At 45.2% G+C, this 27,297-nt stretch overlaps 1 protein-coding gene across 1 annotated transcript in view; it reads right to left on the reverse strand.

Moving 5' to 3' along the window:
- Positions 1–6,706: 6,706 nt before the first annotated feature.
- LOC310770916 (complement C3-like) overlaps positions 6,707–27,297 on the reverse strand; it is a gene marked incomplete at both ends in the record, with an annotated part of 58,893 nt that continues 38,302 nt past the window's right edge. The window contains 9 exons of the mRNA XM_083663612.1: positions 6,707–6,796; positions 7,126–7,228; positions 7,357–7,446; positions 7,674–7,764; positions 10,579–10,627; positions 10,767–10,848; positions 14,520–14,582; positions 14,776–14,931; positions 24,550–24,627. Of these exons, the coding sequence (XP_083519738.1) occupies positions 6,707–6,796; positions 7,126–7,228; positions 7,357–7,446; positions 7,674–7,764; positions 10,579–10,627; positions 10,767–10,848; positions 14,520–14,582; positions 14,776–14,931; positions 24,550–24,627 (802 nt within the window). The remainder of the gene's footprint in view (positions 6,797–7,125; positions 7,229–7,356; positions 7,447–7,673; positions 7,765–10,578; positions 10,628–10,766; positions 10,849–14,519; positions 14,583–14,775; positions 14,932–24,549; positions 24,628–27,297) is intronic.

Here is a 27,297-nt window from a genome sequence, read left to right on the forward strand (position 1 = left end):
GGGGGGCATTGATCCACGTAGCACCGTCAAAAAAAAAAAATCGACGTATATATACGTCAGTGGCAGTCAACGTGTTAAGAAACCCTCCCTTGACCCTACTGCTATTCAGAACTACAGACCTGTCTCTCTTCTCTCATTCCTTTCCAAAACCCTCGAACAAGCAGCGTCCGAACAACTTTCTCTCTATCTCTCCCAGAATTACCTCTTGGACCCTCTGCAGTCCGGTTTCAAGGCTTCTCACTCCACTGAGACAGCTCTTCTTGCTGTCACAGAGGCCCTTCACACTGCTAAGGCCTCATCCCTCTCCTCTGTCCTTATCCTCCTTGACCTGTCTGCTGCCTTCGATACAGTCAATCACCAAATCCTTCTTTCCACTCTGTCTGACCTCGGCATTTCAGGTTCTGCACTCTCCTGGTTTGCTTCCTATCTCTCGAACCGCTCATACCAGGTCTTATGGAGAGGGTCCGTCTCCAGATCCTGCCCTCTTACCACTGGTGTCCCCCAGGGCTCAGTCCTGGGCCCCTTACTTTTCCTTCTCTATATCAGATCTCTTGCCTATGTGATCTCTTCTCATGGCTTCTCTTATCACTGCTATGCTGATGACACCCAACTTTTCCTTTCCTTCCCCCCCTCCGACACCCAAATCGAGGCTTGCATCTCTGCATGTCTCAAGGACATTGGCGACTGGATGTCTGACCACCACCTTAAGCTCAACCTTGGTAAGACAGAGCTACTCTTCCTCCCAGGGAAAGACTGTCCTCTCGCAGATCTCTCCATCTCCATCGACAACACGACTGTACTTCCCTCCCAAACAGCTAAGAACCTAGGGGTGATCCTCGACAATCAGCTGTCTTGCTCAGCCAACATAGCTGTGACAGCACGCTCCTGTAGGTTCTCCCTCTACAACATCCGCAAAATCCGTCCCTTCCTCACAAGAGAAGCGACTCAACTCCTGGTCCAGTCACTTATCATCCCTCGCCTGGACTACTGCAACATGCTCCTGGCTGGCCTACCTGCCACCGACATCCGACCGCTTCATCTCATTCAGAACGCTGCAGCCCGTCTGGTATTCAACCAACCCAAATTCTCTCATGTCACTCCCCTCTTCCGGGACCTCCACTGGCTTCCCATCTCAGCTCGCATCAAATTCAAGACACTGGTACTGGCCTACAGGGCAGTACACCAGTCAGCTCCCCTGTACCTGCAATCTATGGTCAGGTTCCAAACCTCTCACCGCTCCCTTCGCTCCTCCACCAGTGCAGGGCGCCTCGCCCCTCCTTCGCTACGGGCGCTCAAAAGTCGCTCATCCCGATCTCGACTCTTCTCGTCCCTGGCACCCCAATGGTGGAACGAGCTTCCACCTTCGGTCAGGACTGCTGAATCCCTGCCGATCTTTCGGAAAAGACTAAAGACTCACCTTTTCAGGCTCCATCTGGGCCCTTCTTGATCTAACTTCTTTCTCTCTCTTTCTATTAAAAAAAGAAAAAAAAAAACTAAACTAAACTCGTACCACTGTTCCTTCATGATTGTAGTTGTCATAGATTGTGCTCCATAGTCGATTGCTCTATTGCTGACAAAAAGTGTGTTATTGTAAGTCGCTTTGGATAAAAGCGTCTGCCAAATGACGTAATGTAATGTAATGTAATGTTGCTTACCTTCAGCACATGTGAACCACTGAGTTAGATGTAATGTTGCTTATACCTTCAGCACATGTGAACCACTGAGTTAGATGTCATGTTGCTTACCTTCAGCACATCATGTGAACCACTGAGTTAGATGTCATGTTGCTTACCTTCAGCACATCATGTGAACCACTGAGTTAGATGTCATGTTGCTTACCTTCAGCAGATGTGAACCACTGAGTTAGATGTCATGTTGCTTATACCTTCAGCACATGTGAACCACTGAGTTAGATGTAATGTTGCTTATACCTTCAGCACATGTGAACCACTGAGTTAGATGTCATGTTGCTTACCTTCAGCACATGTGAACCACTGAGTTAGATGTAATGTTGCTTATACCTTCAGCACATGTGAACCACTGAGTTAGATGTAATGTTGCTTATACCTTCAGCACATGTGAACCACTGAGTTAGATGTCAGAAGATGAAGATGGCGCCGGGAGATGGCGACTCGCTGAAAAGCTCCAGTGACTTCATAGACAAATAGGCTTTTTATTCTAGTGTAAACGCGTTTTGTTTTGTTTTCGTTGCTTCGACTCGCTTTGTAAATACCTATTGTATATAACAGTGTTCTGAATAGTGTAGATAGTGGCGTCTTCGCACTTTTCTTGCAAGAAACTGCACGACGGCGGGACCCTCTTTGTTCGCTTGCCCGCAACAAACAACAAACAAGCAACCCCCGCACCCCCGCTTCCCCGCTATGGAGGAAGGCAAGGACGCAGACACGGATATCAGCGGATATCACACGGATATCAGCGTCGGGATAAAATACGACAGGGACGCGCTGATCAAAATCAGGAAAGAACGGATATATTCCAACAGTAACTGGCAAGCTCAGATCTTACGGAATTTCCTGAACTCATAAAACAGCACAGGAGGAGGGGGAAGCAAGGAGGGATTCTCACCCGCTTAAGGAAACGCGCGGACAAACCACCTCTCCCCAGCGTACTCCTGGCAAATGTCCAATCTTTGGAAAATAAACTTTGTGAACTAAGAGCACGTGCAAAATACCAAAAAGACATAGCGCGATGTAACGTTCTGTGCCTAACGGAAACCTGGCTTACTCCTGACACAACGGACCATTCTATCGCGTTACCAGGATTCAGTGTATTCAGAGGAGACAGAAACGAACGATCCGGTAAGGTGAAAGGAGGGGGCGTCTGTCTTATGGTTAACGAAAACTGGTGTGTTAACATCACAGTCATTGGGAGATACTGCTCGGAGGACCTTGAATATGTAATGCTCCAATGCGTGCCGTTCTGGAGTCCTCGAGAATTCACGACAGTAACCGTGATGGGTGTATACATCCCCCCACAAGCAAACGCCATGGTCGCACTGAAGGAGCTGCAACGAGCGATCAGCGCACAGGGGACAAAACAACCAGAAATGGCCCTGGTAGTGACTGGGGATTTTAACAAAGCAAATTTGAGAGTTAGAATGCCCACGCTGTACCAGCATGTTCACTTCCCCACTCGAGGCAATAACACACTGGATAAATGTTACACAAATATCCGCCATAGCTACAAGGCCGTACCTCGCCCACCCCTCGGCAAATCAGACCACGCCTCCATCCTGCTGTTGCCCAGGTATCAACACAAACTGAAAAAACAGCCCCCAGCATTCCGAACCGCCCACTGCTGGTCAGACCAATCAGACGACATCCTAAGGGACTGTTTTGACCAAGTAGCATGGGAGGAGTTCAGAGCGGCAGGAGACCTGGGCGCGTACGCAGAGACGGTGTCATGCTTCATTAAGAAGTGTACCGACGACATAGTCCCCACAAAGAAAGTAAAAATAATGCCAAACCAAAAGCCCTGGATCAACAGCAAGGTCAGGGCTGCCCTACACGCCAGGACCACTGCCTTCAGTTCAGGCACACCAGAACAATACAAGCAGGCACAATATGCCCTCCGGACCGCTATTAAAAAAGCACAGAGAGACTATGGAAGGCAGCTGGAGTCAAAACTGGACACCAACAACCCCAGACACCTGTGGAAAGGCCTCCATGCTGCTACAGACTTCAAAGAGGTGAAACGACAGAACCCCAGCACGTCACCCACCCTACCGGACGAACTCAACGCGTTCTACGCTAGGTTCGACCCCTCTGCCAGAGCGCCTCCCATCCCCCCCCCCCCTCTCCCACTCTCCCCCCTCCATCACCTCCCACCCTCTCCTTCCCGACCCCGAATTTAAAATGTCTGAACACGTCTAACGTATGCACATGACATGTGCACCTATGTGCAATGAATAAGCCACTGACTTGTCTTATCGCTATTCTGCCTTATTGCCTATTGCTGCTTAGTATTGCTTATTGATGCCTTTTTCTTATTGCCTATTGCTCATTGCTTGTTGCCTATTTGTATGTCGTAAACGGAGTCCACAGCACAAGAATTTCACACGTGATACTTGTACCATGGAGTGACAATAAAAATCTTGAATCTTGAATCTTGAATGTTGCTTATACCTTCACACATGTGAACCACTGAGTTAGATGTCATGTTGCTTATACCTTCAGCACATGTGAACCACTGAGTTAGATGTTATGTTGCTTATACCTTCAGCACATGTGAACCACTGAGTTAGATGGCATGTTGCTTATACCTTCAGCACATGTGAACAGTGTTGGGAAGTAACGAGTTACTAGTTACTCGTTACTGTAATAATATTACTTTTTCCAAGTAACGAGTAGTGTAACGAATTACTATATAATATAAGTAATAATATTACAGTTACTTCAAGATAAACGAGCTCGTTACGTTAGTCGTTACATCTTTTGTTGAGTCCATTCTGTGATGCCGCTGCGCTGCAAAACGACACGCAGTCGGCATTCACTGATCACAAGCAGCATGGCTTTTAACGCTCCCAAAACAAGGTGACGTCACCGCAGAGCACATTCAGAGCACCAGGCAACAGGCAGGCAGGCACACCTGACACCTCCCTCTCTGTCCTCCTGAGCCGAGGAGGAAAATCCGTGGCTGGATATAATAATCCCATGACTTTGTTTTTGTCGGGAAGAAAGGTGACGATTGAACATCAAAGTCAAAATTGTAAACGGTGTCCAGGACAGGTAGGCTACTAACACTCTTTCCACTGTGAAAAACACGAGCTCAAACTTCCTAACGTTAACGTTATGACTACGAGACGAGAGGACAGCACAACAGAAACCGGAAAACTGTTAAAATACAGAGATAACGTAAAAACTCACAAGCTGGTGGACATCAAACATTGCTGTTATTATTGTCAGGTTAATGTTAATGTTGCAGAGCTAACGTTATTTGTGACACAAACTTGTTAAGCAAAGATGTAGCCTATACGTATTGAGTTTGCATTGGCAGTGCATACTGCATTCTATAAAACAGAAGCTGTTTAAAAGATTGCATCTTGTCAGTCATCACTTTGAGCCAGGTGTGCTCTTCATCAAGCATCTCTGTAGGAAGCTGTGCTCTGGCAAAGCGATTAGTTTAAATGGAACGGCACATAATAGACCTAGTTCACACATTCGCACCGCAAAGTCTGCATTTTGATGAGAAAAACGCCATGGGCCTTTTTCACAACGGCCATTTGTGTCTAGAAGACAGAGTATACACAGGTGCAACCAACTAACTAATTAAGGCTCCAGCACTGGAAAACCTAAATGGACTGGAAGTTGGAAGCCCTAATTAACATCTTGGTGCACCTGTGTTACCTCCTGCCTTTTAGACACAAAATCGCTGCAGTGAAAAAGGCCTATTGCCATTTGTGTGGAATGTAACGGAAAAGTAATATAACGAGTATCTAACGAATTACTTTTGGCATGGAGTAATAAGTAAAGTAATAATATTACTTTTGAAAATAGTAACGAGTAATATATTACTTTTTTAGTAATGAGTGCCCAACACTGCATGTGAACCACTGAGTTAGATGTCATGTTGCTTATACCTTCAGCACATGTGAACCACTGAGTTAGATGTCATGTTGCTTACCTTCAGCACATGTGAACCACTGAGTTAGATGTCATGTTGCTTATACCTTCAGCACATGTGAACCACTGAGTTAGATGTCATGTTGCTTACCTTCAGCACATGTGAACCACTGAGTTAGATGTCATGTTGCTTACCTTCAGCACATGTGAACCACTGAGTTAGATGTCATGTTGCTTACCTTCAGCACATGTGAACCACTGAGTTAGATGTAATGTTGCTTACCTTCAGCACATGTGAACCACTGAGTTAGATGTAATGTTGTTTACCTTCAGCACATGTGAACCACTGAGTTAGATGTAATGTTGCTTATACCTTCAGCACATGTGAACCACTGAGTTAGATGTCATGTTGCTTATACCTTCTGCACATGTGAACCACTGAGTTAGATGTAATGTTGCTTACCTTCAGCACATGTGAACCACTGAGTTACATTAGATGTAATGTTGCTTAGCTTCAGCACATGTGAACCACTGAGTTAGATGTCATGTTGCTTACCTTCAGCACATGTGAACCACTGAGTTAGATGTCATGTTGCTTACCTTCAGCACATGTGAACCACTGAGTTAGATGTCATGTTGCTTACCTTCAGCACATGTGAACCACTGAGTTAGATGTAATGTTGCTTACCTTCAGCACATGTGAACCACTGAGTTAGATGTAATGTTGTTTACCTTCAGCACATGTGAACCACTGAGTTAGATGTCATGTTGCTTACCTTCAGCACATGTGAACCACCGAGTTAGATGTAATGTTGCTTACCTTCAGCACATGTGAACCACTGAGTTAGATGTCATGTTGCTTACCTTCAGCACATGTGAACCACCGAGTTAGATGTAATGTTGCTTACCTTCAGCACATGTGAACCACTGAGTTAGATGTCATGTTGCTTACCTTCAGCACATGTGAACCACTGAGTTAGATGTTAAAATTTGAACACACTTTGAGTTGTCTAACTGAGCTGCTTTGCTGTGCTGTGCTGTCTGTCTGCTAAATATTCCTGCTGCAATACTGGTGAGTTTGTTAGTTTTGTGCTTTTACTTGCTTGTCATGTCATGTTGCTTACCTTCAGCACATGTGCATTCATCATTTTGACAGAGTCGAAGTAGCTGTCCACCTATCCTCTCCGGGTGGTAGAATTTCATACATGGTGTCTCTGCGGGGGGAGGGGGGGTTTGTACTGATTGATCATAGGATTTCTCTGACAATGTACTGTACATTTAACATCTTCAGCTTGCTTGAGAATGCATTTAAAATACTTAAAATACCTACTTAACTATCATATGCGCTGAAAGACAGTGGCAGCAATGAGTTGCCTAAATGTTCAAGCTCAAATATTGCAAACTTAGAGTATGTTTGCATAATGTCTGTGTGTGTGTGTGTCTGTGTGTGTGTGTGTGTGTGTGTGTGTGTGTGTGTGTGTGTGTGTGTGTATCAATGCACAGAGAGGTGCAGTGTGTGTTTCTATGTCTCTTTGGGACTCACGGTCATAGTACTCATAGACAGACACGGCTGCTGGTTGTAAGATGCCCACTTTCATCGTCTGGGTGATCTTAAAAGCAATCTCGTCTGGTCGTCTGTGAGACACCTGAGGAGAGATGAAAAAAGGTGTGTGTGTGTGTGTGTGTGTGTGTGTGCGCACACTTGCATGTGTCTGTGTGTGTGTGAGAGAGGGAGAGAGCAAGAGAGAGAGATGGAGGGGGAGTGGTAACTTACCTTGTCCAGGTAGAGGATGAGAGAGCCTCTTTCTGATAGGACGGTGTTCATCTCATACTTTGAAATGGTGCGGTCACGCCCTTTGGACAGCTACACACACACACATACACACACACACACACACACACACACACACACACACACACACAAACACAGTTTGAGACAACCTAAGATTTGACACAACCTAAGATTAAACATGTATCCTGTAACTTGAGTATTGATCTTTGAACTGTCTGTGTGTGTGTGTGTGTGTGTGTGTGTGTGTGTGTGTGTGCGTGCGTGCGTGCGTGTGTGTGTGTGTGTCTTTAGGCCCTTACTAAGTCCAGGTCATTTGTATCAGCAGTGAAGCCAGTGAGCAAGCCAATATCCAAGATTGACATTGTTGCATCTTTTTGCTGATCCAGATACCTGTAAAGAGAATATGGACACGATAAAACAATGATGGACAAAAGGCAGCTGAGATTAAAACTATGGCCTTTGCCAAATATTACATTCAATAACCCCGCTGCCTTGTCTGCTGTATGTTACCTGCTTGGCTTCTTGTGTGTGTGTGTGTGTGTGTGTGTGTGTGTGTGTGTGTGTGTGTGTGTGTGAAATTCTAATTAAAATGCTTCAACAGTGACATCTGCAGGGCAGGGAGGGAAGGGGTAGTTGAAGTGGCGTGTGTGTGTGTGTGTGTGTGTGTGTGTGTGTGTGTGTGTGTGTGTGTGTGTGTGTGTGTGTGTGTGTGTGTGTGTGTGTGTGTGTGTGTGTGTGTGTGTGTGTGTGTGTGTGTGTGTGTGTGTGTGTGTGTGTGTGTGTGTGTGTGTGTGTGTGTGTGTAGGGGGGCAGTCTCTGTGTGTATATTTGGGAAGCTGGGGCGACATTACAGAAACTTCCTAAATTCCAAATCCTATCCTAAATGATTGGTAACCATGGTAATTAGAGTTAGGACTTGATTTAGGAAAACACCCATTACAGAACAACAGTTCCTAAGTCAATATTCTCATCCTAATTTAAAATGGGAAAAGCGTATTACAGAAGCGTCCCAACTCTCCCAAATCTTAAAAAAGCTCTCCTAACTTTAAGATGCCAGCTATGCTGTCCTAACTAATTTACGCTATTTTCAACTGGAACAACAGCCATCTTGCATCTCATTATAATTTATAGCCTATGTATAGCCTACCTACCTACAGTACGTTATGGCTGCGCTGTTATTACATTTGCAAAACCAACAAAATGTCAACAGGTGCAATTTATTTGCCAAAAGGCTCACGCGGGACCTGAATGACGTTTTGCGTTTTGATGACAGAACGCTCGTTAATCGATACAGACTGCCCCGGGACATGATACTGCAGCTAGCTGAGGAGCTGAGACCTGTGTTGGAGAGACCGACTAGGCGACACGAGGCTCTGCCGGTTGTAGTACAACTTACAAATGCACTTCGGTTTTTTGCGAAGGGAGATTTTCAAACTGAAGTGGCCGACATATCCAAAATATTTCAGCCTGCTATGTCACGTAATTTAACTGAGGTAGCAACAGCCATCAGCAATTTGGCTCCTCGGTACATACAGTTTCCAAGGGGGGAGGAAGAACAACACACATCGTTAGCCTACTAGCTAATAGCAGGCTACTAGCACTCCTACTTCCCCCACGAGTTGAGAAAGGAGGAGGTGTTGCTAGGGGTTGCTAGGGTAACAGACAGAAAAGTTGATAACCGATGCTGGATGAGTATTTAGGATTTCCTAACAAGACATAAGATAGGATTTAGCAAGATAAGATAGGATTCCTAAAGTTAGTTAGGATTTGCTTCTGTAATACGAAATCAGAAAAAATCCTATCTTAAACTAGTCCTATCCTAACTTAAGACATAAGATAGGGCGTTTCTGTAATGTGGCCCCTGGTCCTCTGAAATGTTTTAACAATCAGAAGTGGGCCTTGAATTACAAACGGTTTGAGCTCCTCTGCCATAGACTGTATACAAATATGAGTGCAGCCACTGGTTTGTTTTGAAGACTTCACTTTGGCATTTTGGCCGTCGCCATCTTGGTTATTTGGAGCGAGAAGCAGCTATAGACCGGGGTTTCCTACAGAGCCACAGCGCCGGCTGCTACTGGTCCATGATCAGCAAGCTGTGTGATCACTGGACAGGCAATCACGCCCAAAACATTTTTTTTTTTTAATCGTCTAGTTTCCACTAAACGGGTGAGTTATATAAACATTCACCCCCGTACAAATGGTAAATGGTAAATGGCCTGCATTTATATAGCGCTTTTATCCAAAGCACTTTACAATCAGTAGATAGTCTACATTCACCCATTCATACACCAATGGTGGCAGGCCAACCCTTGCGTCATTGGCCGACCCGCTCTACCTCCTGAGCTAAAGCCGCCCACAGTTGTCATGAAATGTGAAATTAGCTATAGCCTTATTTATGCTGTAAAGTTGCACATTTTATGGTGGTGAATGGGATTGACTCCCTTTTGGAGCCAGCCTCAAGTGGCCATTCGAGGAACTGCAGTTTTTGGCATTACAACATTGGCTGCATCTGTCCAAGTAGTAAAGTAACAAACATGCAAAAAAGGCTTTATTTTTTTTAGATATACCGCTCTCCGAGGTAGAACAAAGCAACAGCCAAGTTTTTTCCATAACTGTAATATGTCTAGTTTAAAAAATATTTTACTGCAAAATTATTTTATTTGGCTAACAACAGCTATCTGAATACCTATTATGGTTTCAACAGTCTTTGCTTTAACAAGCTAACAGCTAGCTGGATACATTTGATAACAACATCCAGTATAGTATTTGGCCAGTGATTTTCAGTGGATTTGTTGTCATTGTTTTGTCTAAATAAAGTGTCTATAAAGTGTTTACAATCGATTCACAACACGTCGGAGCCCATCTGCCTTGTTGATTTTACACTGTGGGATATGTCACTAAGTCACAGTATCACATCAGTATTATGGCTATATTGTTAGGCAAAATAAAATGTTGTTATAATTAAATGGCAACAATAGTCAACGAGCTGCATTGAGCCATTCTAGTAGGAAATACATGGCACATCATGAGAATAGAATGAATTGAATTGAATTGAATTGAATTGGACTGAATTATACCGTATCAGAGATTAATCAAATCATATCTAATTAGTGCTATATCATTCTGTATTGAATCGTTACAACTGTATCATTTTTGAATCGTATTGCAGACTCGGTATGGCTTCTTGTCATTCAGTATACTTACAAAATCTCTATTTTCAGCTTGTATATTTTCTCATTTTCATCCATTTTCTCTGAAGAAGCAGAACATTGGATAAACAGAGCATTAGGATTTAAACTTCAGAAAAGACAGACGGCTACAGAGAAAAAGCAGCACATACAGTACAGTAAAGCCAGATAAACTGGGACACAGACAGACAGATACCAATTCACCTGGAATGAGCTGCACAGAGAGGTTAAACTTCTGACAGTCACTCTCCTTTTCTTTAGGCAGAGCATAATAGAGCGACACCATCTGCCACAGGGAGGGAGGGAGAGAGAGAGAGACAGACAGGGAGGGAGAGAGACAGACAGGGAGGGAGAGAGAGAGAGACAGACAGGGAGGGAAAGAGAGAGACAGACAGGGAGGGAGAGAGACAGACAGGGAGGGAGAGAGAGAGACACAGACAGGGAGGGAGAGAGAGAGACAGACAGGGAGGGAGAGAGAGAGACAGACAGGGAGGGAGAGAGAGAGACAGACAGACAGACAGGGAGGGAGGGAGAGAGACAGACAGGGAGGGAGAGAGAGAGAGAGAGAGACAGACAGGGAGGGAGAGAGAGAGACAGACAGGGAGGGAGAGAGAGAGACAGACAGGGAGGGAGAGAGAGAGACAGACAGGGAGGGAGAGAGACAGACAGGGAGGGAGAGAGAGAGACAGACAGGGAGGGAGAGAGAGAGACAGACAGAGAGAGAGACAGACAGACAGACAGACAGACAGACAGACATACTGTAAACAGTGCTGTGCCCTGTTAATATCTTTTCCTCGGACAAGTTTGCAGACACCACGTTCGAGCAAATGGAAGGATTTTTCCCCCTAGTTCATGCCAACTTGTGAGTATTATTATTATAGTATACCAGTATTATTATAGTATACCAGTATTATTATTATTATCATAGTATACCAGTATTATTATAGTATACCAGCATTATTATTTTTATACTATACCAGTATAGGCCTTTGGCCTCACCTGGGATTCACAACAGACACATCAGAGGTAGCCTGGGTAAACCCAGCCTCCACGTGACCTCTATGTGCTATCAGTCATGAAGACTTCGTGACTGATAGCACATAGAGGTCACGTGGAGACTGGGTTTACCTAGGCTACATCAGAGCCCTGTACTACGAAACTAGTTTAACAGATCCGCGATAAGTCCCTTTGATCTGGTTTGACTGAACGGGATCAAAGCTATCTAGTTAACTGATACTACGACGCTGGTTTTTTACTAGGTAAGTGGACCTGGGATCTGCCTGTGCACGCGCACGTTTTTCGCTCGTGCACAGGCGCGCGTCCACGCGAAAGAGGTGCGCTGGCCAATCACATTATGAACAGCTGAGTTGATCCACGCCCACACCCATTTCCTCGTTCCATGAAAGCCAGTGCATGATCAGAGTTTTAGCGGATATTTAATGTATCCGCGATTTAATGTCAGAATGAAAATCCGCGTTGGATAGTCTGCTGAAGGGCTGTCTAAAGCAGCAGCTTGTATTCACATCAGTCATTTGATTTAGGCTACTTTGATCAGCGATTTCTGTCTGATACAGCTGCATACATTAATACAGCAGTCTCAGTCTATACATTTCCACAATCTGTAAGCCTATTTAGACCATAGATTTAGAAACGCATGCTCAATGAATAATGATCTCTATCACTCATGTGTGTGGTTGCACTGATCGAATAATTCATATATAAAATAGCCTAGTATAAAGCCTAATAGCCTACTATAAAAGAGAAAACTGCTGAACTGAATTGAGACGATGCGGGCATATTATCATTGACAAAAACTAGCCTATTTTTGCTCATATATTGGCATACAGCCTACAGGACACAGTTCCAGCTGAAAGATGCAAGAATAGCCTGCATATTTAGTATTGGGGCTATCCATATTTATCCCATATCTATATTATATGTATAGGCTTTTCTGGCATGTAGGAGAATATCACCCTCACTCCATTTGAGGGTCCATTCATGATATGCGCCGCGGTGATTAATAGTGATCATATTTCTCCACGCATCGTTGAGCTGTTAAGACATAAAGTGGTAAGTAGGCTTAATTTAATTATGTAGCCTACAGAGCCACAAATGTTTTTCTTGTTATATTCTCAGTTGACTGCAATCTATTTTTCATATGGCGATCTTATATGAACGGTGAGTGACTCCAGAGAGCCGATTATATGGGTCTGTCATGGATTTTGATCTTATCCTCTGAAGCTAACCTGGTCGCGACCAGGTTAGCTTTGCAGCGTCAGTTGCCATGGTGATTGAAAGTTAACTTGCTTTGTAGTACGGCTAAACCAGGTTTAAACTCAAACTTACTCGGATAAGGCATTAAACTAGCTTCGTAGTACAGGCTACAGAGGCCCATACCACGAATGTCAACATAAGCAGATCCAGGATCTGTCCCTTGATCTGGTTTGGCTTAACCAGATCATTGCCATCTAGCTAAAGTCATACCACGAATCTAGTTCTCAACTTGTTAAGTGGATCCAGGTTTTTCTAATCAAGTTGAGAGCGCGTGCACCTAAAAATGCTCGTGCACGGGAGCTCGTGCCCGCAAAAGGTTTTTAACAACTAGCCAATCACAATCCAATATGGACTGCTCCAGCTTTTACAGCCGCAGACATGCCTATTTCCTCATTCATTCAAAGCGCAAATCGTGAAGCTTTACTGTAGCCTATGTCAGAATCAAAATCCGCATTTGATATTATTAGTCTGTTCCCAAATAATTGTTTAAAGTTACCACTTTTATTCACACCAGTCATTTCTCTGCCTCCATGTATCTACAGCAGCTCAATTCACCCTCTCAATAAACTCAATAAAACCTGCATGTCTTTTTTGCAAGTGGAAGTAATGTGTAATCTATCTCAGTCTAAATTTCCAAAATCCGTAGGTGTATTTAGACCATTTAGGCTCAATGAATAATAATTATCTCATGATGTGTTTGGTCGCACTGATGGAATAATTCCTATAGGCTAATAGGCTATCAATAAAAAAATAATGATAATAAAATAAAATAAAGGCTGCTGAACTGAATCGACACGGTACGTGCGGGCATAGATTTCATTTATAAAAAATTGCCTATTTTGTGGTCACATATAGGCTATTGGCAGCAGAGTCGCATATCTCCATATTTCATACAGTACAAGGTCTATGCTGGAAATAATATGAAGTTCAATCACATCATACAGGCCAAAAGCAACACAGTTGCAGCTGCAAAATGCAGGAGTAGCCTAGATATGAATAATCTGTGTGCAGGTGATCCCATATTAAATTGCTTAGATAGTAGTAGGCTATTCTGGCATGTATGACCATGTCCAACTCAACGTCAGCCTCAGCTCCGTTGCGCACACGGCACCGTGCGCTTTGGAGACGTTTATGTAACCTTTTTACGCCGGTTTAGTGATATTTCTCCACTCATTGTTCAGCTGCAATCGATTGGCAGGTCAAATGTATCTAGCCTACTTGAGAGCACAAAAATGAATATATGAAAACATATTCCAAAGTGCTAAGTAGGGCTTAATTTAAATGTAGCCTGCAACAAGTGCAAGGCTTCAGTCCTAGATTAATTCAACAGGAGCCATATGTTTTTTTTCTTTATTTCTTTTTCATTTGAATGCAATGTATTTTTCATATGGGGACCATATGAATGGCGACTCACTGTTTCCAGAGAGCTGATTGGTAAGCAGGTGGGTCTTTCATGGGTTTTGATCTTATCCTCTGAACTTAACCTGCTACAAAGCAGGTTAGCGGCCCGTGGAGCATAAGTTGCTATGGTGATCTATCTCGTTAAGAAGTTAACTAGCGTCGTGGTACGGCAAACCTAGGGTTAAACCTAAATTTACCTCGCTAAGCCACTAATCTTGCTTCGTGGTATAGGCCTCAGGACACCAACAGATAATGTTGGACCAAACATTGTGGAATACTCACTGTCAGCGTGGCTTCTCCTGATCCTGTGGCAGTCACCGTCACGTTCTGGTTTATATCGTTCATCTGTGGTAGTCACACACACACACACGCACGCACGCACGCACGCACGTGTACGCACGCACGCACATATACACACAACCTTATTAAAGAGATAATTCCTATCCATCTCAGTGTGTATGTGTGTGTGAGTGTGTGTCTGTGTCTGTGTCTGTGTGTGTGTGTGTGTGTGTGTGTGTGTGTGTGTTTGTGATCTCACCTTAGACGTTCTAGTGCCATAGTAGTTCTGCCTGTTGAACTTGTAGCGCTCAGGTCTTGACCTGCCTGGCAGTAGGACGTCCACATCCAGATCATATTCTGCTTCCTTAGCGTTAGTCCAATACTCAGCCACAGCCTGATACACTAGGACGGTAGCCTGAAGAGAGAGAGACCAAACCACAGCCTGATACACTAGGATGGTAGCCTGAAGAGAGAGAGACCAAACTACAGCCTGATACACTATGATGGTAGCCTGGAGAGAGAGACCAAACCACAGCCTGATACACTATGATGGTAGCCTGGAGAGAGAGCAAACTATACAGCCTGATAACTATGATGGTAGCCTGGAGAGAGAGCAAACCACAGCCTGATAACTATGATGGTAGCCTGGAGAGAGAGCAAACCACAGCCTGATACACTATGATGGTAGCCTGGAGAGAGAGACCAAACCACAGCTTGATACACTATGATGGTAGCCTAGGGTGACCAGATCCCAGCAAACCAAATGTGGGACAAAGAGTACGTTTGTGTGGGACAATGTGGGACACGCTACCGATGATTTGAGGCAGTCTAAAATTTAGATATACTGTATTTTCTAACTTACAAAAAATATACATTTCTATTCACCCCTCTCTATGCTTTGCCCTCTGGTTGATTCACACAATCTGCAAATAAAAACATAAATTATCTGACTAAAATGTGTAGGCTACAATAAAACAGACCAGACAGGTTGCTGACATGGGATTCAAGTCAGGGCTTCATGTACAGATTAAACACATGGCAGGTGTGTGCCTTCCACACACGAAAACATTAAAGTTAGTCAGACTTTTCTAGTAGAACAATATACTACTGAACCATATAGGTATTGAAGTAGAACCATATAGGCTAGCTTCATCTGAACAAAACATTAACTAACATCACAATAAGAGCACAGCTTAGAATGGAATTTATAATTGCCCATTGCAAATAGCCTGTAGCAGCTGTTGAGAAAGATTTGAGGCTGTCTTCAATTGTGCCAGTTATACAACACTTGAGAGCTTTGTGCAAAGATGCACTGTTGTATTAATATGGGTAGTAGCTATTATCATTAGTATGGTAAGTATTTGGCCATTGGTATTGTTATTATTGCTACTAGTTACTGGGAATACACATCTCTCAGGCTGCACTATCTGAAGTTAACCGTGCGCTGCACATCGCTCGAGCCACAGTGTGTGCTGCAGACAAGAGCAGCGGTGTGCATGCTCTCTCTCTCCCCTGCTCTCCCTCTGTCTCTCGGTCTATCTCTCTCCCCCGCTCTCCCTCTATTTCTCTCTCTGCCTTGGTCTGATCGCGCTCCCTCTCTCTCTCGCCCAAAATGCGGGACATCTTCTCAATTTGCGGGACGCGTGAAAAATCATGAAAATGCTGTGCAGTCCCGCACAAAGCGGGACATCTGGTCACCCTATGGTAGCCTGGAGAGAGAGACCAAACCACAGCCTGATACACTATGATGGTAGCCTGGAGAGAGAGCAAACTATACAGCCTGATAACTCTGATGGTAGCCTGGAGAGAGAGACCAAACCACAGCCTGATAACTATGATGGTAGCCTGGAGAGAGAGACCAAACCACAGCCTGATACACTATGATGGTAGTGTAATGAGTATGGGGGGGGGTATGGGCTGAGTGGCCCTGCTGACACTGATTGACAACTGCTGACATTGATTGACAACCTAATGACTGATGGTTCTCACCTGCATTTGATTGCGGGCGCTGCCAGAGACTCTGGGGAACTGTTAAAAACACAGAGCCGGGCGCCCGACAGTGTCTCCTGGGGAACGGCGCTTGGTGGACGCTACGGGGTTTGTAACCCAGCCAAGCAACCCGATTTTGCACTCACATCTTGGGGGTGGGTGCCGTTCGCAGTCGGTAGGACTGCCGGCGGTGAAGACAGTTTATAGCAGATTATCTGGGGGTCCGATCGGGAATAGAAGTCAGGACTGTGGCGGTACTGCCTCAGTCAGTTAGGGCTGGGGATCGTATAGGAGTGCTCTGCCGTTCCCAGGTTTGGTGTGGAGTCTCCCTATGCTCTGGGCGTCTCTAATTCTGCGCTGGACCAACGTTTGCCCCACCCTGGGCTCCCGCTACACAAGAGCCAGGTCGGACCAGCGATCAAGCCTAGACCCCTGGGGAGGGTCTTGTCAACTGGGAAAGTTGAGTATTAGTGATTGCATTTTAAATGAAATATAATAGGCCTGTTTGTTTGTTTGTTTGTTTTCTTAATGAACTTTTAATAACCATCTGACTTGTAGCAAGTGGGAGGTGGTTGGGTGGCTGGGACATGGTGGGAGGACGGTTAGCTAAACCGCACAGCCTCAGTCCATGTTTAATTCCTGTGTGCTCTGAATCACGTGTGTTACCTCTTTGAAAGGTTTTGCCTGCCAGTGTGTGTACAGGGCAGGCCGTTTATGGTTGGTTGCAGTGTGTGTGCTCGTGTGCAGTGCCCGTTCGCAGTACTCGTGTGTAGTGCTCATTTAGTTTGCTGTGCTCATTTGCAGTGCCCGTTCGCAGTGCCCGTTTGTAGTGCTCATTTACAGTTTGCTGTGCTTGTTTGTAGTGCTATTACACTGAATCCCCTAGTGTGTGTGGGTTTACATTGCATTGGGTGGGGGCGGGGTGGCGAGGCCATTGTTTTCCCAGTATCACAGCTGTTCATTCCATTCTCCATACTTGCTGTACAGGTTTAGTCTATATGCCAAATTAAATAAAGCATTGTATATTTTTCCCCTTTACCTGGCTGTCTTGTATTATCTCATATCTCTGGTTCCGGACCATACCGGTAAAAAGGTGGTGGCAGCAAACGCTACTTGGCTACTTTGTGTTAGCCTTAATCCTCCTAGAAGGTTTATTACACTGGTGGCAGTGGTGGGATTTACTCATTCAAAAATTCCTTTAAAACAATATATTAAAGGACAAAAATGCCAGAGATTGAGGTTAATGCTTTATCGACAGCTGGGGGTAGTAACGGGTCGTCTTCTGCGAGCGCTGCCATGAACCCCCCAGGAAATCTTAACGTGATTTCAACCCCCCGCCCCATTTTCATGCCAGAAACCTATACAGGAGTCGGTCGTGAATGGTCCGACTGGTCCGCGCAATTTGATCTGGCTGCTGATGTGAACCATTGGGATGAGTCACATAAATTGAAATTTATGTCCCTGTTACTCTCAGGCCGGGCGCGTGATATTTATAGTGGCATCCCAGCTGAGGCCAAAAACAATTATTCACTGTTAAAAGCCGCCATGGCCCAATGTTTGGAGCCATGTGACAGTGATGATTGGAGTCGGGCTAGTTTTACATCTAGGAGGAGGTTGCATAACGAAACCGCCAGAGAATTTGGCAATGCTCTGCGCCGGCTGGCAATGAGAGCATATCCCTCAGCAGACGAGCACACACAGGATTTGTTAGCCCGAGATCATTTTATCACTCATTTTGCAATGGGCGATTTCCGTGTCCACCTGCGCGGTGCAAAACCTAACACATTGGAAGCAGCCATTAACCTGGCCTCTGAGATGGAGCTCCTTAGGAGTCTTGAACAGACCCATGTAACGTCTGATGCTAAAGTCAGAGGAGTTGCAGAGCACAATGCCAGGTCTAAGACTGATGAACAGATGGAAGTTTTGGTGGGGGTTGTTGAAGGTTTGCGACAGGAAGTCAAATCGCTACAAACCTCCCTTCATGTACGTCACACTGCCCCCAGTCACCCTGTGCTCCCTAGCTATTCCAGGGATGTAACTGGGGACCCCCGTAGCTATGGTGCCCCTGTTGGCCGACGCTTTGGAGGGGGTGGCCAGGAGCCCGGGGGTGGCTGCTGGGAATGCGGCTGTAATAGGCACCTACGCCGCGACTGTCCCTATCTGCAGGGAAACTAGAGGGGGCGGACACAGTGGGTCCAATGCCCGCCCCCACACATTCCTTAAAGACTGTGGCCCCAGTGAGCAGTAATGGAGGTTCTGGGTACCTTCTCTCCAAAGTAGGTGGGTTAGAGTCTCTCTTGTTAGTTGACAGTGGTGCTACCTTGTCAGTGATTCCAAAGCAAACCTGGTTAAACATTACCAACGGGGGGTCTGAATTAACAGGCTACACTGGGGATGTGTCAGCAGCCAATGGCAGCGGTATGGGAATTATGGGCAAATGGCAGACAGTTTGCCAGTTTAATTCCCTTGCCTTGATTGCAGAATTTTTGGTTGCAGACATACCCTCTCAAGAGATCCTTCTGGGGTTTGATTTTCTTTCCAAGTATGGGGCTGTAGTCGACTTTGGGAAAAGAGAGTGCCGGCTGATGGGAAAATGTTTACCGTTAGTTGTCCCTGCTGATGATGATAAACCCCAAATCATTAAGGTTCAGGCCGATACCGTGGTGCCCCCCCGCAGTGAAGCTATCATTTTGGGACAAGTTGCCAATAGAGTGGATTATTGTGCAGAGGGCATGTTGGAGCCCACTGCATCGTTATCCAAACACTGTGACATTATGGTGGCTCGTGTCGTTTGTAGGGTAGAAAAAGGCACTTTGCCGGTCCGAGTGATCAATGTCACCGATGATGCTCTCACTTTGAAGGAAGGGATGAAAGTAGGCATTCTGCATACTGACATTGAAGTGGGGAAGGGTGCAGAGGAGGTAGGGATGGGTAGTGAGGGAAGGGGACCCTGGACAGTTGATGCCCTTTTAGCACATTTTGCTATTGAACAGAAGGGATTAGACACCACTGAACTGCGAGCTGTACGGGATGTGTTGCATCAAAACTTATCTGTGTTTAGTACTGGCGACAATGATCTGGGCCGGACCCATCTTACTGCGCATCAAATTGACACCGGTGATGCTAAACCAGTCAAGCTACCTCCTCGCCGTGTTCCCATCCATTTACAACAAGAGGTGACAGATCACATAAAACAAATGCTGGAAAATGATATTATTCAGCCCTCTTGTAGTCCCTGGGCGGCTCCTGTGGTGCTTGTGAGGAAGCGTGATGGTAGTCTGCATTTTTGTGTTGATTACCGCAAGCTTAATGATTTCACTCGCAAGGACGCTTACCCACTGCCGAGAATTGATGATGCGTTGGATAGTTTACATAAGGCCATTTGGTTTTCCACACTCGACTTGGCCAGTGGTTACTGGCAGGTCGAGGTGGATCCCAAAGACAAACATAAAACTGCTTTTATCACACGCCAGGGCTTATTTGAATTTAATGTTTTGAGTTTTGGTTTGTGTAACAGCCCAAGTACCTTTCAGAGGCTGATGGATCTGGTACTAGCCGATCTCCAATGGACCACCTGTTTGGTTTATTTGGATGATATTATCGTTTTCGGCCGTACCTTTCAAGAGCATCTGTCACGTTTGGAGGGGGTCTTATTAAAGCTGCGTCAAGCCAATCTTAAGGTGAAACCAGCTAAGTGTAATCTGTTTTCCACGCAGGTGCAGTACCTTGGCCATGTTATTTCTGCCAGTGGGGTGGAAGCGGACCCGGCCAAGGTACAGGCTGTGCGTGAGTGGCCAGTCCCGAAAAATCAGACTGAAGTGAGGAGTTTTGTTGGCCTGGCATCCTATTATAGGAGATTCGTGAAGGGCTTCGCTGACATTGCTCGTCCCCTCCATCAGTTGACGGAGAAAGGCAGGCGGTTCAAATGGACAGAGGCATGTCAGAAGGCATTTGAGCAACTTAAATCTTGTCTAATCTCTGCCCCCATTCTAGCATATCCGGATCCCAATAAACCATTCATTCTGGATACGGATGCTAGTGATGTTGGTATTGGTGCCGTCCTGTCACAGGAGGAGGGAGGGGTAGAGCGTGTTATAGCATATGCTAGTAGAGCCCTAACTAAGCAAGAGCGAAAGTATGCCACAACCAAGAAAGAGCTTCTGAGTATGGTTATGTTCACTAAATATTTCAAGCATTACTTGTTGGGGAGAGAATTTATCTTGCGGACAGATCACAATTCATTGCGCTGGCTGCACAATTTCCAGGGCTTGGAGGGACAGGTAGCTCGGTGGGTGGAACAGCTGGCTAGTTTTCAGTACAAGATTGTACATCGGCCTGGAAAACTACATGTAAATGCTGATGCACTTTCGAGATTGCCCGCATTCATGGCCAATACTGCCTCAGCTCTTTTGCCTGTAGACGGGAGCGGGAGAGAACAGCTCGAACGGGCCTCGGCTATACGTGCAGTGCAGGGAAATAGGGCAACATCTCCCTTAGATCAGTGGGAAGAGGTAGATGAGTTGGGTCAGGCCCAAAAAGAAGATGGGGAGTTACAGAAACTGATCCAGCTTAAGAAGGGGGGGGCTAACAAGCGATCAGAATTCCCAGAGGATTCCACTTTACAAAAGTATGCCCCCGTGTGGCCTCAGTTACGGCTGCAGGGTTCGAGGTTAGTGAGGATCCCCCCAACCAATTCTGATGCAGCCTCTCAGGTACAGGTAGTTCTTCCCAAATCCCTGGTCCCTAAAGTGTTAGCCCAGTTGCATAATTCTGCCACCGGCGGCCATTTGGGGGTGCAAAAGCTACAGTGGAAAGTGAAAGATCGGTTTTATTGGGCGGGATGGTTTGGAGATGTAAAACGATGGTGCCGGGAGTGCATAGATTGTGGCTCTCGTAAAACCTCTGGCCAGCCTTTATGTGCCCCTCTTCAGCCTACCGTTGCATCAAGGCCATATGAACGGGTGGCGTTGGATATCATGGGGCCCCTACCTGAGACTGCAGATAAGAATAAGTACATTTTGGTCGTGGGGGATTACTTTTCTAAGTGGACAGAGGCATTTTCCATCCCCAACCAGGAGGCTAAGACGGTGGCCAAAGTTTTGGTGGAGGAGTGGGTTTGCCGGTTTGGTGCCCCCCGAAGTATTCACTCGGACCAGGGTCGTAATTTTGAATCCAACTTGTTCAAAGAGTTATGTCAACTGTTAACCATTCATAAGACGAGAACATCGCCATATCACCCTCAATCTGATGGGTTAATTGAGAGATTTAATCGAACACTTTTGTCTATGTTGTCCCTTTTTGTTAAAGATAACCAGTCAAATTGGGATGTGCTGCTGCCCTATGTGATGATGGCCTACCGTAGCAGTGTTCATACAAGTACGGGGTTTAGCCCATACAAGGTGGTATTTGGGCGGGAGATCATTCTTCCTGTTGATATTATGCTTAACCTAAGTAATGGAGAGAGATTCTCTTCGGCCAGTGAATATGTGACTAGATTAAATGACACCCTTTCCACAGTTGTAGAGGCTGTTAGAGGACATCAACTGAAAGCCTCAGGGCGGCAAAAGGCTGCGTTTGATTTCCGGGCGAACTTTCAATACTACTCGGAGGGGGAGTTGGTGTGGGTTCGTTGTAAAGCTAGAAAAAGGGGTGTCTGTCCCAAATTACAGCGACGTTTTAGGGGTCCTTATAAGGTGGCCGAGAGAGTTACAGATGTATTATATCGCATAGCACCACAGGAGGGGGGAACTGAGATGGTTGTGCATTTCAATCGACTCAAACCTTTTCTTGCTCCCATACCAGTAACATCAAACACCCAGGATGGTGGGGGATCAGGCCTACGCCGGCAGCCTCCCAGGGCACAACATCCAGGGGTTGGTGGTGGTGCTGGCTGGTTTCCTCGGCGACCCCAGTACTCCTCTGCCGTCCCGGTGAGAATGGGAGCTGACCACCAGACCATACCACCAGAGGGAGGAGAGGATGGTGTTCATGCTGTGCCTGGTTTGGACACTGGAGCAGAGACGGCAGCTCCTAAACCTGGGGAGGTCCGGTTGCCAACAACTTCTGGTGTTCACAGTGACCACATACCGCCCCCCCAGGGGTGTGGGGCCTCAAGCCGAGCCCCATCAGGAGAGGGGGCATTGCCAGGACAGTTGCCTATGCAGGAGAGGCGCCCAGCACGTGAGAGGAAGCCTCCCGCATGGTCTCGTGACTACAACATGACTTCCCTGTGACTCGAGGACGAGTCTCATTTAAGGGGGGGGAGAGTGTAATGAGTATGGGGGGGGGTATGGGCTGAGTGGCCCTGCTGACACTGATTGACAACTGCTGACATTGATTGACAACCTAATGACTGATGGTTCTCACCTGCATTTGATTGCGGGCGCTGCCAGAGACTCTGGGGAACTGTTAAAAACACAGAGCCGGGCGCCCGACAGTGTCTCCTGGGGAACGGCGCTTGGTGGACGCTACGGGGTTTGTAACCCAGCCAAGCAACCCGATTTTGCACTCACATCTTGGGGGTGGGTGCCGTTCGCAGTCGGTAGGACTGCCGGCGGTGAAGACAGTTTATAGCAGATTATCTGGGGGTCCGATCGGGAATAGAAGTCAGGACTGTGGCGGTACTGCCTCAGTCAGTTAGGGCTGGGGATCGTATAGGAGTGCTCTGCCGTTCCCAGGTTTGGTGTGGAGTCTCCCTATGCTCTGGGCGTCTCTAATTCTGCGCTGGACCAACGTTTGCCCCACCCTGGGCTCCCGCTACACAAGAGCCAGGTCGGACCAGCGATCAAGCCTAGACCCCTGGGGAGGGTCTTGTCAACTGGGAAAGTTGAGTATTAGTGATTGCATTTTAAATGAAATATAATAGGCCTGTTTGTTTGTTTGTTTGTTTTCTTAATGAACTTTTAATAACCATCTGACTTGTAGCAAGTGGGAGGTGGTTGGGTGGCTGGGACATGGTGGGAGGACGGTTAGCTAAACCGCACAGCCTCAGTCCATGTTTAATTCCTGTGTGCTCTGAATCACGTGTGTTACCTCTTTGAAAGGTTTTGCCTGCCAGTGTGTGTACAGGGCAGGCCGTTTATGGTTGGTTGCAGTGTGTGTGCTCGTGTGCAGTGCCCGTTCGCAGTACTCGTGTGTAGTGCTCATTTAGTTTGCTGTGCTCATTTGCAGTGCCCGTTCGCAGTGCCCGTTTGTAGTGCTCATTTACAGTTTGCTGTGCTTGTTTGTAGTGCTATTACACTGAATCCCCTAGTGTGTGTGGGTTTACATTGCATTGGGTGGGGGCGGGGTGGCGAGGCCATTGTTTTCCCAGTATCACAGCTGTTCATTCCATTCTCCATACTTGCTGTACAGGTTTAGTCTATATGCCAAATTAAATAAAGCATTGTATATTTTTCCCCTTTACCTGGCTGTCTTGTATTATCTCATATCTCTGGTTCCGGACCATACCGGTAAAAAGGTGGTGGCAGCAAACGCTACTTGGCTACTTTGTGTTAGCCTTAATCCTCCTAGAAGGTTTATTACAGTAGCCTGGAGAGAGAGACCAAACCACAGCCTGATAACTATGATGGTAGCCTGGAGAGAGAGACCAAACCACAGCCTGATACACTATGATGGTAGCCTGGAGAGAGAGCAAACCACAGCCTGATGCACTATGATGGTAGCCTGGAGAGAGAGAGAATTATGGAGAAAAAAGAATCAGAGACTTGGAAAATAGCCCAGTCGTCTAAGCCCATAGTCTCAAAACAAAGACACGTAAATGTATTGACCGAGAGGGAGTGAGAGAGACAGAGAGAGGGAGGGGGGAGATGAGAGGAAGAGAGAGGGAGGGGGAGAGAGGGAGGGGGAGAGAGGAGAGGGAGGGGAGAGAGGAGAGGGAGAGAGAGGGAGGGGGAGAGAGGAGAGGAAGAGAGAGGAAGGGGGAGAGAGGAGAGGGAGAGAGAGGGAGGGAGAGAGAGGAGAGGAAGAGAGAGGGAGGGGAGAGAGAGGGAGGGGGAGAGAGGAGAGGGAGAGAGAGTGAGGGAAAGAGAGAGCTCCATGTTACCTGAGTAGATCCGTAGCGTCCGCCCCACTGCTGGTGTTTCTTCAACCATTTGACAATAGGGGTGGCCTCATCAAATGCCTGTTTGTATGAGAAGGAACATTTACATTGACATTTTGTGTTCAGGAGGCTTTTGCATTAGAGAAATGGCCTCTTGCCAGAACCTTCAATGATAACTTTAGTCTTATGTCTTGTGTTACATGGCACGATAACACATATGAAGGTTTTACATGGCACGATAACACATATGAAGGTTTTACATGGCACGATAACACATAGGAAGATGTTACATGGCATGATAACACATAGGAAGGTGTTACATGACATGATAACACATAGGAAGGTGTTACATGACATGATAACACATATGAAGGTGTTACATGACATGATAACACATAGGAAGATGTTACATGGCATGATAACACATAGGAAGGTGTTACATGACATGATAACACATAGGAAGGTGTTACATGACATGATAACACATATGAAGGTGTTACATGACATGATAACACATATGAAGGTGTTACATGACATGATAACACATATGAAGGTGTTACATGACATGATAACACATATGAAGGTGTTACATGACATGATAACACATATGAAGGTGTTACATGACATGATAACACATATGAAGGTGTTACATGACATGATAACACATAGGAAGGTGTTACCTGACATGATAACACATAGGAAGATGTTACATGGCATGATAACACATATGAAGGTGTTACCTGACATGATAACACATAGGAAGATGTTACATGACATGATAACACATATGAAGGTGTTACATGGCATGATAACACATAGGAAGATGTTACATGGCATGATAACACATATGAAGGTGTTACATGGCATGATAACACATAGGAAGATGTTACATGGCATGATAACACATATGAAGGTGTTACCTGACATGATAACACATAGGAAGATGTTACATGGCATGATAACACATAGGAAGATGTTACATGACATGATAACACATATGAAGGTGTTACATTGCATGATAACACATAGGAAGATGTTACATGGCATGATAACACATATGAAGGTGTTACATGGCATGATAACACATAGGAAGGTGTTACATGGCATGATAACACATATGAAGGTGTTACATGACATGATAACACATATGAAGGTGTTACATGGCATGATAACACATAGGAAGGTGTTACATGACATGATAATACATATGAAGGTGTTACATGACATGATAACACATAGGAAGATGTTACATGACATGATAACACATATGAAGGTGTTACATGACATGATAACACATATGAAGGTGTTACATGGCATGATAACACATAGGAAGATGTTACATGGCATGATAACACATATGAAGGTGTTACCTGACATGATAACACATAGGAAGATGTTACATGGCATGATAACACATATGAAGGTGTTACCTGACATGATAACACATATGAAGATGTTACATGACATGATAACACATAGGAAGGTGTTACATGGCATGATAACACATATGAAGGTGTTACATGACATGATAACACATATGAAGGTGTTACCTGACATGATAACACATAGGAAGATGTTACATGACATGATAACACATATGAAGGTGTTACATGCCATGATAACACATAGGAAGGTGTTACATGGCATGATAACACATATGAAGGTGTTACCTGACATGATAACACATATGAAGATGTTACATGACATGATAACACATATGAAGGTGTTACATGGCATGATAACACATATGAAGGTGTTACATGACATGATAACACATATGAAGGTGTTACCTGACATGATAACACATAGGAAGATGTTACATGACATGATAACACATATGAAGGTGTTACATGCCATGATAACACATAGGAAGGTGTTACATGACATGATAACACATATGAAGGTGTTACATGACATGATAACACATATGAAGGTGTTACCTGACATGATAACACATAGGAAGATGTTACATGACATGATAACACATATGAAGGTGTTACATGACATGATAACACATAGGAAGGTGTTACATGGCATGATAACACATATGAAGGTGTTACATGGCATGATAACACATATGAAGGTGTTACATGACATGATAACACATATGAAGGTGTTACATGGCATGATAACACATAGGAAGATGTTACATGACATGATAACACATATGAAGGTGTTACATGACATGATAACACATATGAAGGTGTTACATGGCATGATAACACATAGGAAGATGTTACATGGCATGATAACACATATGAAGGTGTTACATGGCATGATAACACATATGAAGGTTTTACATGACATGATAACACATAGGAAGGTGTTACATGGCATGATAACACATATGAAGGTGTTACATGACATGATAACACATATGAAGGTGTTACATGGCATGATAACACATATGAAGGTGTTACATGGCATGATAACACATATGAAGGTGTTACATGGCATGATAACACATAGGAAGGTGTTACATGACATGATAACACATATGAAGGTGTTACATGGCATGATAACACATAGGAAGGTGTTACATGACATGATAACACATATGAAGGTGTTACATGGCATGATAACACATATGAAGGTGTTACATGGCATGATAACACATAGGAAGGTGTTACATGACATGATAACACATATGAAGGTGTTACATGGCATGATAACACATAGGAAGGTGTTACATGACATGATAACACATAGGAAGGTGTTACATGGCATGATAACACATATGAAGGTGTTACA

Source organism: Poromitra crassiceps (assembly GCF_964638095.1).
Source record: "Poromitra crassiceps genome assembly, contig: HAP1_SCAFFOLD_258, whole genome shotgun sequence".
NCBI lineage: Eukaryota > Metazoa > Chordata > Actinopteri > Beryciformes > Melamphaidae > Poromitra > Poromitra crassiceps.